Below are 13,183 nucleotides of genomic sequence, written 5' to 3' on the forward strand. Positions count from 1 at the left end.
ATCCAATAAATACTAGGGATGTGAATCGTGAGCCCGATCGCCTTAACGATTGAAATCGTCTGGCAGGATGGTATCAGGGATAGGGCACTGCGTGCAGGAAGATCACAACACACCCGGTATCATGGATAGGGCACTGTGTGCAGGAAGATCACAACACTCCCGGTATCAGGGATAGGGCATTGCGTGCAGGAAGATCACAACACTCCCGGTATCAGGGATAGGGCACTGCATGCAGGAGGATCACAACACTCCCGGTATCAGGGATAGGGCATTGCAAGTTAGAAGATCACACCTCTCGAGATCCTGCACAGGGCAGTGCAGAGAGGAAGATCACAACACATATTGGGGCTCTATCTGATGATGTCACTCATGTGTAAGGACTAACATCCTGCTGTCCTTGGAGAACACCTGTTACAAGTAAGCAACTCTGCTTTATCACTGTATCATATAAATAAAAATCTATTTTATATTGGTACCTACCCTAAAACGGACTCTATTTATATTCAAGAAATTCAGCTGTTCAAATGTGTTTTTACCCTCCTGTATACCCATTTATTGTATCAATGTCTGCAGGTAAGTGTAAGTCATCCTATAACTGGTAAACAAAGTTTTTGTTTCCTTCATGCTTTTTAGTGTTCCAAATAGATTTTTTGATGCTGATCACAGATATTACTTTGAAATTTGTACATCACGTAAGGTTTTTGAGAAACGAACAATTTTGTGTTAGAATAATTGTAAAATTTTAAAACAATCTTGCGTACATATATTGTCTTGCTGGACAGTAGTTTTTATGATTTTAAAAACTCATTTCATATTTTTGACGGCCATAAGCAACGTAACAAATAACAAAGACTAACTTTTTTAAAAATACACTAAGAAACTCTGCCTGATCATGCCAGAACTTGCTCGGGCAAACCCCAGCTCAGCTGCAAGATTCCAACTTGTTTCCATGACAATGCAGCCTTATATAAGCAGCAGCAATGAATAGTCTCCTATGCAACATCTGCATGATTGAGCGAATTGTATGGCTAAAACTGTTGAGTTTAAACTTGTGGATTTAATTTCATATACTTTATGAAATGTCACGTCAATGTTGTAATAGCCATGATACGTTTTGTTACATCTATAGTGAGTTTACTCTGAAAGCACAGAAAAGGAAGGCATACGAGTTATACTTTGGGTGCAAAATTGGTGACCAGGACAGAGCATGGGCTCCTCATATATGTTGCGCATCTTGCACCAGTAGCCTGCTGAAAGGTGTGCGACCTGGCTGAAAGGTCTGTGACCATCCATGCCGTTTGCCATCCCAATGATATGGAGGGAACAGAAAGATCATATAACTGACTGTTACTTCTGCATGACGAATGTGTCAGGATACTCATCAAAGAACAAGTTTATAGAGTACCCTAACCTTGCATCAGCAATGAGACCAGTGCCACATGACGACATTCTTCCTGTTCCAAAACCGCCAGAGGTGTAGACACTTGATGACGAGGATGAGGAGGTAGGCGATGATGGCGAGCCATCGCAGATGGAAGCTGTGGCTGATCCTGACTTTGTGCCATCAACATCCAGTGATCTGGTCAGAGATTTGGCTTTATCGAAGAGTCAGGTGGAGCTGATTGGGGCAAGGCTGCAAGGATGGAATCTTTTGTCATCAGATACAAAAATTTCAGTATTTTGCAGCCGTCATGAAGATTTGACAAAATATTTCAACCAAGTAGACAGTCTGACTTTTTTCTGCGACATCAATGCATTGTTTTGTGCTCTCGGATGTGACCACAACCCAACAGAATTGTGACTGTTTATTGATTCATCAATCTTAAGTTTGAAGGTTGTTTTGCTGCATAACGGCAATATTACCCATCAATACCTGTCGGACATGCTGTTCATATGAAAGAAACATATGAGAACATGCAGCTACTGCTGAACCACATTGAGTACTCTAGGTACAACTGGAATTTGTGTGGTGATCTCATGGTAGTTGCAATTCTAGTGGGTCTGCAGCTTGGTTACACCAAGTATTGATATTTCCTTTGTGAGTGGGACAGTCGAGCAAGAGATTTGCATTACGTCAGAAAAGTCTGGCCTCTCTGCAAGAAGTTGGTTCTAGGGCAGAAGAATGTTGCACATGACCCATTGGTGGATCCAAGTAGGATATTTCTTCCACCTTTGCACAACAAACTTGGGCTGATGAAAAACTTCATTAAGGCAATGAACAAGCAAAGTAAAACCTTTGATTATTTGCAGCAAATGTTTCCATGCATAAGTGATGCCAAGATAAAAGAAGGTGTTTTTGTTGGTCCAGAAATCCGAGCTGTGATGAAGGACAGCCACTTTGATTGTCTTCTGCAAGGTATAGAATGTGTTGCATGGACAGCCTTCAAGAATGTCATTTGTAACTTTCTAGTCAACTATAAGGCAGCAGACTATGTCAAACAGGTTAAAAATCTGCTTCAGGGATACAAATTGATGAAGTGCAACAAGTCATTGAAGATACATTTTCTTCATTCCCACTTGGACTTCTTCCCAGACAATCTTGGGTGCTGTGAGTGATGAGCATGCTGAAAGGTTTCATCAAGACATTGTCAAAATGAAGAAACGGTATCAACGCAAGTGGAACCCCTCCATGCTGGGTGACTATTTTTGGACTCTCATTGGCAAAGCATCAGACAGTGATTACAAACGAAAATCTGCAGCAAAACATTTTTAGTTTTGTTGTCTGGTGCCAACATTGCCATTATAGCTTATACCGCTACAGACACGTAACAATGCTTAATGTATATCACACTTTTCTGGCAAACGGTACGTGATACAGACATAAAAAATGCATATTTGTGTTCAGCGTTTTAAAATCTACTTGTTTCACCGAAGGTTGTGGAGGAAACAAAATGTTCCCAGAAATGTGTTTACCATATGTCTATTTTGCAATAACAATGTTAGTAGTATTAACCTCCTGTTAGATGTACCAGTAGAGTATAGCCCCGTACTAAATAACATTGTATACTGCTTTGGGGTACAGATTTATTTTCAAACAGTGGTTAATAAATCATAGTACATAAATACATTTCTGAAGACCATCAAAAGGAAGGTGAAAGGGCAGTTACCCTGCCCTTCCTGAACTATCTTATCACTTAAAAATAAGCAGGCCATCATTCAAAGAGTTCTAGCCGGCTAAATTAGACTTCGCTGGCTAGATAAAAAAAAACTTTGAAAATTAGCCAAACTAGCTAGCTAAATTTAGCTGGCTAACTTTCACCAGACAGTACATTTAGCCAGACAATCTGGATGGGCTTGGGGGTGGGATTAGATACAGCAAGAAAGTTAGCTGGCAAGCATCAATTTTCAACACAAGCTGCCCAAGCTGGTCGGACAAATTCAGGTGCTATAATACCAATCCTAAATTTGTCTGACCACTCTCCCTCTGGCTCTTATAAGTAAAAGAATTAAAAAAATAAAATCCCAGGGATCCCAAGCTATTTCCGCCCTACAACTCAAATATTTTTAGAACATAGATCCCGGGACATACCAACTTCCTCACTCTCTCTCCCTCCCATCATCCTTGAAAATATATATAAAAAAAATAAATGTTCCCACGCATGGCCAACCCCCTTGCTTCCCTCCCTCCATCCTTCTAAACATGAAAAGGTTTTATTAGACACAGCAAGATCCCTCTTCTTTTCTTCCTATCCTCTACCTATCTAAAGTGGCAGTGCCTGGGATTTCAACTTCCTCCAAAAAAGGGCAGTGATGTGGGGGATTCCCTCACCTCCTGTCCAAAAAAGGAAAACAATCCTTTTAAGGACAAGAGATCAGTGGATCTACCCACCCACCCACCACTGTGTCACTGCCCTTTTTTCAGACGGAGATGTACTTTAGAGTGGTGAGAGGGAGGATGAGGGGAGGGGAGGAGAGGATTCCTGCTGCCGCCCAGTGACATTTTTTTTAAATTTTTGGATGGGCGGAGGCCAAGAGGTAAGGAGGCTGCCATGTACGGAGACATATTTTCTTTTTTTTTAAAGGGTGCATAGAAGGGAGGAAAGGGACCATTTAATATGAGGACGTCTTTTACATTTTCAGGGGTGATGGGAGGGAGGGAGTTGGGATGCCCCGGGAACTATGTTAACATTTTAATTGTTGGAGGGAGAGAGAGAAGGTGACCCGGTTTTGTTTTGAAGAGGATTTAGCTAGTTAGAGCCAGATTTCCAGCACTGACCAGCTAAGGGAAAACGGACCAGTAGATGTAGCCTTGTTAAAGTTGATCAGCTAGAATTAGACAAATATTCACCTGAAAACCTAGCAGGTTTCAGATGAATATTTGCCTAAAGATAACTGACTGAAACTAGCCAGTTATCTTACCCAGTCAAGGGCTGTTTGATAACTCCCCCCCCCCCCCCCCCCAAAGTTAACTGATCTGGCTGAAAAATATATAATAAACATTCTCCTAAACTTTCTGGCAGGGGAAATTTCATACAAATAAAATTCCAAACTGAAGTGCTCTTGATCTCCTAGACAAAAGCTGGCGCTAGACACCTGACAGAGATTGTCTGCTAATGTTAGTTTTTAAGTCCAGGGAAGAATGGCTTATCAAGATGAGAAGTGGAGTTCTCCCAGACATAACCAAGCCCACACAGAAAAAGAGACGGCAGTCTTTGTCCACTGCAGGAGCATTTTCAAAGGCAATTTGATAAATTCACTGTAGTTAACGCCTAGCAGGTTGCCGTTACCGTGCTGGCAGTGCAATTGTAATAAAAGAGCAACATGACAGAATCTTTTGACTTTGGTCCAGCAGTTTTCTCCTGCTCCTTTAGGCTTCTAGCTCATTTGGAACTGGCCTATATTAGACCATCATTTCATGAGCCTTCATTCAAAACCGTCCAGGTAATTTTCTTTTAATAGTCTTTATAGCACCTTCCACAGACAGCTCAGCCATTGCATTGACAATCCTCAGCAAGGGTCCACAAACTGCAGCTCCCTCTGGAACCTGGCTAATGTGGACCCTGAGCCTGGACACGAGATAAGGCCATTGAGTGATAAGCGAGATCCCCCTCCCTGCAGGGGTTGTCTCTGCAGTATTCTCAGCTGGCCTAGGACCGGAACCCAGGTCTTCCATGTTGCAGTATGCAACACCTGCCACGGAGCTACAGGGCTGGCCCCTAGCATAATGAAAAGTTGTCCCTTTCCTAGGGTATTCTTGTAAGCAAGACTCTGTGCTCTCATCTCACAGACATTGTTTCTTTATTAAAAAGTCTTGTGTGTGGAACTGGGGCGGATCCAAGATGACTGCACAGTAGCACAGCTCGGCGTTTGCTCCGAGGGCGATTTGAATAATTTACATTTTCTTGCGAAAAACTTTCTATGATGGGAAGAAAGTGGAAGCCAAGGGAGGAACTATACCCTGTGGTCCCCCGACGATGCCTGTGACGGAGACTCAGGAACGGGACTTCAGCCGCTGGATAGAGGAGGAGGGGAAGAGGAGCTCCCCTCTCTCCTTGGCTCACTATCTCCTCTCAGCCCCGCAGAAGGAACCCCGCCGAGGAACATTGCTGCAGAGAGAAGCACTTCCGGAGTGGCAGGAACATTGTCAGACCAAGGAGCCATGGAACGGAGCCTTGCAGGGACCGTGGGAAGTGCAGCAGCAGAGAACTCAATTTCAACGGGGCAGATCGGTGAGGAAAGAAGCACAGCACTGGGAGAGACGGAAAGTGGCACAGAAGTTAGCCCTGAGACTATCTCATTGACTGTGATAAGACCTGCTGTCTTTTCTCTAGAGACAATCTAGGAATCAATAGTTGAAATAGTTGAAAGTTTCTATATTGCGATAGCTACAACCGACAAATACTAAGTTAAATGAGTTGAAAGGGAAAGTTGAAGTTTTGATGCATACCAATACGAATCTGGAACAGCAAATTATATCAAATAGAGAACAAATAAAGGGACTCCAACAAGTTCAAACAACAATGATAAAAGATAAAAAGAACATGGCGGTAAACATAGAAAATATGGCGAATCAAATAAAAATTCAGGAATTTAAGATTTATAGATTTTCTGCAAATACCCTTGAACTCTCCAAGAGAGATGTTTAAAAAATATCTCCGAGAAGTCTTGCAAGTAGAGGAATCTGCTATGCCATCTGTTTCAAAGATCTTTTACTTACCTAGAGTAAGCAGCCCTATGTAACAAAGAGAGACAGTCGGCGATATTACATCTCGGCGATATTACATCTCGGCGATATTGGAAACGTCAGATACAGAACAAGCATTACCTGCAACCCTAATTGTGACCCTGGCCCTAGAGCCAGATAAGGAGTGGTTGCTTATGTCTAAGACATAGAAATGTTGTACTTCTAGGTTGTAGAGTAAGAGTATTCCCAGATGTCTCGAGAGATACTCGAAGAAGAAGGAAAGCTTTCCTTCTTCTGAGACCACAAGTATTGTCAGTTGGGGGGAGTTTTTTCCTTAAATTCCCATGCAAATGCATAGTAAAGTATGCTAATAATACGTATATATTTTTGAGCCTCCCCAACTGACACAATTTTAATAGGGAAAACTCCTGTTACTCCCGTGGGAAACAGTTTGTGTGCTTTGAGTTCCTCAAATTAAAAGAGTCTCTGAAATCTACTGTGGATTTGCTTTATTAATTGGACTTTGCTTGAGGTTGTGTTTTCCACCCCCTCATTCTGTGGACTTTAATTAAGAGAATATGTTGTTCATTTCTTAGAATATTGTTTTTGATTGAGGGTATTGAATGTATTCTCTGTATTTTCCTTCAAGATGTTATCTTGTAAATTTGTTTAAATGCATAAAGAAAAAACAAACAAACAAAAACAGTCTTCTGTGTTTCACCAGAATCCATTTCTATCTATGCAGCTTGTTGTGGTTAAAACATTTGAAGCACTGAAATATTTTATGGTGCTGCCTTCAACTCCTAGAAAATGCACCAGTATTATTAAATAGAGGGCTGGATATACTGAGTGCTTTCCTCATAGACACAATATGGAAGAAACTTTACTTACTACACCTGGCTCATGGGGTTTAGAAGCTGAGGTTTTGCTCTACCACAGATGAAGTCCACAGTTTGTGTAATCAATATGTCTTTTTTTTTTAGTTTTGCTGTTCATCTTTACACGTGCAAGTAAAGAAGCCACAAAGACGAACAAAAAACCAAAACACCGTAAGTGATTGCAGAAGCAGGATGGATGCCCAGCTGCTGTATAGCCATCATTTACAGGCTCTGCAGCAAGCTTAATGCAAAGGCTATGCACGTCTTCAAAACAGTCCAGTTTTTTAAAATAAAATATCAACCATCGCTTTACATTGTCAACAAAATATAAAGTGTAGATTTGAAAAATCCATGTTTACACACCATTTTTCCCCGTTATAGGTAGCGGAACAAGGTGGGCCACCAGCAACTAGGGAATTTGGGAAGCAGGGGTGGAGATGTTTCTACTACCCCTGGTTTCCTGCCCTTACCTAACACACCCCTATGTCACAGGAACACCTTTTTTTTTATTCTGGCACAACATGTGTGTACTTTTACCTGCCATGAGAGAAACAGTTTTTGCTCAGGGTAATCTAGACAGGAATTACGGAGTTTACCTGGCAAAATCCATTTGAAAATTAACCTTCCCGTTCATGTTACTTGCTATTTCAAAAATATGTATAACAATGAATGTATTGAATAAAAGAATAGCCATAAACACCATGAGAGAATTTCAGAAGAGGACATGACATCATGGGTGGGTTTATATATTTCTGAAAGAGGAGGGCTAGTGGCAGGGCCATAGTATACCACTTTGCAGTGGTATTATATATGCCAACACTTGAGAGATGAAGATCTGATGAGAGAAGAGGGAGATGTCTTAATCCCCTAGTGAAATACATTAAAGGACAATGGGGAGGAACAACAGGTGCAATGTTCATTTTTTCCCTGTTTGCGTTTCTGCAGTCTTCCTAAAATATCCAATTGATTATGGTAAAATGAGCAGAGCTGATAAGAAAGTCCTGTCTAAAACACTATATATATAAGTAGTGTTACAGAACTAGACAGCCACCATGGATAGCTTCAGATCCTCTTCCCTTTTCATCCTGGCACTACATCGTGTAAAACGCTCCAGTCTTACAGTATCCCACCAGTATGGAAGATCAGTCATTCATCTGTGAAAGTGAAAGACTGATGTCCAACTGTTTCATATCACAGCACTTTTATGAAACCTCAGAAGCTCTCTTCCACAATTTCTTCATATTTAGAGAAGCAAGCCAGGAATCATACTATAACTAAAGTCTTGCAGATATCTACTTGTTTCTTTGGTAGTTTCATAGTTTCCCCTTTCAGGTCTTGCTTTTCTTTTTTTGCTTTTTACCATTGCTTTAAAAAAAGATGTTAACAAAGTGATGAAGCAAAGCACAAAGCAACACCCTCCAAAACTGAAGCTGCCAGAATTTCATCCAGGTTCAGCAAATATACCAAGCAAGTACATTTCTAGAACAAATGTGTACAGTTATATGACCAAATCGCTGTGCCACAGACACAAAAGTGTTTCAGAAAGTAATACTTGCTGACTTCAGGAGTCAACTCAGGCTTTCATCCTACACAGTTGATAAGTTGAGAATCATAGTTTGTCTTATCATAATTGTATAAAGCAGATAAAGTTAGCTAAATTTTAGGCAGAACTTTGAAAGAAATCGAACACTTTGCTCAGGAATTAATTCCTGACACTCTTTGGGTTCCTTAATAGGGATAGTCATTCATTTGAAATGATTGTGAAAAACATAATGAATGGGGCCATTTTTGGTTCATTCCAAACAGAATGAATTGAAAATGGTCTCTCATGAAAATACCTGAAAATATTGGGGTATTTACGATTTTCATAAAAAGGCTCTTCCAAGGCCTTCTACAACCCTCCTGCCTTTCAAAAAAGGGCCCCTCCCAGTTCCCTTCAACCCAAATCCCCCCCCCCCCCACTCTTGTCAGCAAAACTAGCTGGGCTGAGTCATGTCCAGCCAGTGCCTCCCAGGACCCCTCCCCTTCTACCTCCCTAAAGAACTTGGCCAGTTCCGGGGTTGACCTTCCCTCCCTAGTGTGGGGGACCTGGCCCTCATTTACCTCTTCTGTTCAGAGGAGATCACCAAGATGCCCATAATGCCTGCCCTTATGAATTCCTTTTAAAAATGGCACCAGCTGCCTGGAAGATGGCATCAAAATAAAGTCACTTTGGCGCCTGTCTCAGCTGTGGCCAGCACCAGAGTGTTATAATACCATACTTTTGTATGCCTTATGGCCATACAGCATTATGGCATTGGCCACACCTGAGACAGGCGCCAAAGTGACTTTATTTTGATGCCATCTTTCAGGTGGCTGGTGACATTTTTTATAAGGACTCCATAGGGGCAGGAGCTATGGACATTGCTCCTTCCCCTTTTCTGGTGATACCCCTTCAATGAAAAGATTAAATGGAGGCTGGGGAGGTGTCCTGCACTGGCCAATTCTTCAGGAGGGAAATAGAGGGGGCCCGGAGAGGCCCTGGTTGGGCATTACTCAGCCCAGTTGGATAGACCTAGGCCTCAAAGCTGTTTTTGCTGGTAGGAAGGGCCTGGGCAGCTCCTACCTGGACTTGGCCCAAGCTCCAACTCATTGCTGAGGATTGGGAGATGATGAAAGGCCTTGGGGAGGCTCAATCTGATTTATTTTTTTGTTCTGGATGTTTTTGGGGGGTTTAATGTTTTTTTTTTTCGGTTCAGGAAATGAGCCAAACCAAAAAAATATTAAACTGAACAAAAAACCAAAATATACCTCAAATGAAAAAACAAATCAAAATGAAATTATTGGGCCTGCACAACCCTAATTCTTTAAGTATCAGTCGATCAAATAAATGTATTTAATCCTCACTGTGGCAGCTCTGATAGCTGGAGCCAGTACAAGACAATTATGGACTGTTAGATGATTGAGAGGTTAAAGGTGCACTTAGGGAAGATAAGGCAATCATGGAAGGACTAAATGAATTCTTTGTTTTGGTGTTTACTGAGAAGGATGTTGGAGAGATACCCATTCTGGAGACAGTCTTCAAGGGTGACTATTCAGATGAATTGACCCAAATCACAGTGAACCTGGAAGATGTAGTAGGCAAGATTGACAAACCGAAGAGTAGCAAATCACCTTGATAGTTGGTATACATCCCAAGGTTCTGAAAGAACTAAAAAATGGCATTTAAGACCTATTACAAGTAATTTGTAACCTATCATTAAAATCATTCATTGTACCTGAAGACTGGAAGGTGGCCTATGTAACCCGGATATATAAAAAGAGCTCCAGAGGTGATCTGGGAACTATAGACCAGTGAGCCTGAGTTCAGTGCTAGGAAAAATCATGGAAACTATTATAAAGAATAAAATCAGAGAGCATATAGACAGACATGATTTAAAGGAACACATACAGCATGGATTTACCCAAAGGAAGTCTTGCCTCACAAATCTGCTACATTTTTATTGAAGGGTGAATAAGCATGTGGATAAAGATGAACCGATAGATGTGGTTTATTTGGATTTTCAGAAACATTTGACAAAGTCCCTCATGAAAATCTTCTAAGAAAGCTAAAAAGTCATTGGATAGGAGGAGATGTCCTTTTGTGGATTGCAAACTGGTTAAAGGAAAGGAAACAGTGGAAAAAGGTAAACAGTGGAGTGTCTTAGGGATCTGTACTTGGACTGGTGCTTTTTAATGTATTTATAAATGATCTGGAAAAGGTACGACAAGTGAGATGATCAAATTTGCAGATGAAACAAATTTACTCAGAATAGTTAAATTACATGCAGATTGTGATAAATTGCAGGAGGGCCTTGCAAGACTGGAAGTTTGGGCATCCATATAGCAGATGAAATATAATATGTGCAAGTGCAAAGTGATGCATATATGGAAAAATATCCCATGGTGTAGTTATATGATGTTAGGTTCCATTTTAGGAGTTTCCAGCAAGGAAAAAGATCTGGGCATCATAGTTAATATTACATTGAAATCGTCAGCTCAGTGTGTTATGGCAATCAAAAAATGAAACTGAATGTTAGGAATTATTAGGAAGGAAATGGCATATAAAATGGAGGATATCATAATGCCTCTATGTCTCCATGGTGAGACCTCACCTTTAATACTGTGTGCAGTTCTGGTCACCACATCTCAAAAAATATATAGTTGCACTGTAGAAAGTACAGGGAAGGACGACCTATGAGGAAAGGCCAAAGAGGTTAAAGCTGTTCAGCTTGGAGAAGAGACGGCTCAGGGGGGATATGATAGAGTTCCTACAAAATCATGAAAGGATTTGAAAGGGTAAATGTGAAATGGTTATTTACTCTTTCAGATAATACAAGGACTAGGGGGCACTCCACGAAGTTAGTAAATAGCACATTTAAAACAAATCGGAGAAAATTCTTTTTCACTCAATGCACAATTAAGCTCTGGAATTCATTGCCAGATGATGTGGTTGAGACAGTTAGTGTAGCTGGGTTTAGAAAGGTTTGAATAAGTTCCTGAAGGAGAAGTCCATAAACTTCTATTAATCAATAGGGAATAGCCACTGCTTGTTGCCGGCAGTAGTAGAATGGGATTTATAATTCTGGGAACTTGCGAGGTACTTGTAACTTGGATTGGCCACTGTTGGAGACAGGATTCTGATCTTGATGAACCCTTGGTCTGACCAAGTATGGCAAGTCTTATGTTTTTATGGCTTCCTTACTACTGACATCTGTCTTCTGGAAGTCTCACTGTAGTTAACTACTTCAATAAATAAATTCTCATGCTACTCCAGCTTCAGTCACTCTCACTGAACACACTCAATTCTAGAGCATGTTCACATCTATTGGGCGGGCACTACCATTAGGTCTCACACCTCATTGGTTCATCCACTCTCTGAGACACACCATGTGGCATAGAAGCCCGACAAGGTATTTACAATATATTTAAAATAGGTTAGGAGTCAAAGAAAAAAAAAGACAGCAATTTATTTTGTTTCACTCAAAACATGTGACCCTTTAAGAATAGCTGGGCTTGCCTGTAATTGTGTGTCTGTGGAAAATCAGTGGGGAATAACAGTTTTTGTAGCTTTTCACTTCAGGCAGAATGTGCACAAGCTCCTTCTCATTGCCTGTAAGCAGAGCATTTGTGTTTACAGATTTTAACCTGCATTTGGATTTATAAATTTTATATTACATTTTGCTGTGACTCTTGTCCTGAAAGTGCTACCCATGTTTTAGTTATCGCTTCCCAACCTAGACATTTCTTTAAATGGTGCCTCTATGTCTATGTGGTAAGACCAGGTGTGTTATTCCAAGCGTGCCATATGGCCTTATGGGATGCACTGAGAGAGACTCTTAATATTTGTTCAGTTTACAGGACAGCATATCACAGGATTGGATAAGCTCAGCTGTATCAGAAAAATACAGTAAGACCAAATCTGACAACAGTGAAAGCCAGGAACTCACTGAGGTCATATTCAAAGCTGTTTAGCCAGATAACTCCAAAGGTATCTATCTAAATGGCAACTTTTAAAATATCGGGCCACTTATCCAGCTAAATTATAACCGGATAAGTCATTATCCGGCTATAATTTAGCCAGATTAAAAAAAAAAGGCATTTTGGGATGGGCCCAAGTTATTCAGTAACTAAGTTTTCAGTTGTAACCACTAAAGATGTGCATCATTTTTTGTGTTTGTGTCATTCTTCGTTTTTTGGCTGCCATGGAAAATGTCGGGTTTTTTCGCAAAAAATCAATTTTTAGTTAGTGCACGCTAACTCCCATTAGTGCGCACTAACAAAAACCGTTAGATTTTGTTACTTTTTGTTAGTTTTTGTTAGTGCACACTAACGGGGAGAGTTAGCGTGCACTGACTCCCGTTAGTGCGCCCTTGTGTGGCTGGATAACCTGCCACTTAATCAGATACCTTCAAAGGTATCTGGCTAGGTGGTGCTGTCAATTAATTGCCTTTCAGGCCTGCAGCCCAATTCCTATCCCTGTTCCCAAGATCTCATGCATGACCGTACTGGGCTGCATACACCCCCCCCCCCCCCACTCTCAAACCCCTCCCATGTTTAAAAAAAATAAAATGGTTAGGTTGGCATCTCTGAGCCACCCCTCATCCTGTTTGTTTTTTTAAATGTAAATACTGAGCCTCTCTCCTTCTCCCTGCCACCCATA

At 41.0% G+C, this 13,183-nt stretch overlaps 1 protein-coding gene across 8 annotated transcripts in view; it reads left to right on the top strand.

Annotated features, from left to right (window-relative positions):
* The window catches only part of VIT (vitrin), a 215,577-nt gene that overhangs the window by 34,198 nt on the left and 168,196 nt on the right, over window positions 1-13,183 (top strand). For all 8 annotated transcript variants that reach the window (XM_029593919.1, XM_029593921.1, XM_029593920.1 and 5 more), the window contains one exon: window positions 7,108-7,173. In XM_029593919.1, the coding sequence (XP_029449779.1) occupies window positions 7,108-7,173 (66 nt within the window). The remainder of the gene's footprint in view (window positions 1-7,107; window positions 7,174-13,183) is intronic.

The sequence above is a fragment of the Rhinatrema bivittatum genome, chromosome 3, assembly GCF_901001135.1.
Source record: "Rhinatrema bivittatum chromosome 3, aRhiBiv1.1, whole genome shotgun sequence".
NCBI lineage: Eukaryota > Metazoa > Chordata > Amphibia > Gymnophiona > Rhinatrematidae > Rhinatrema > Rhinatrema bivittatum.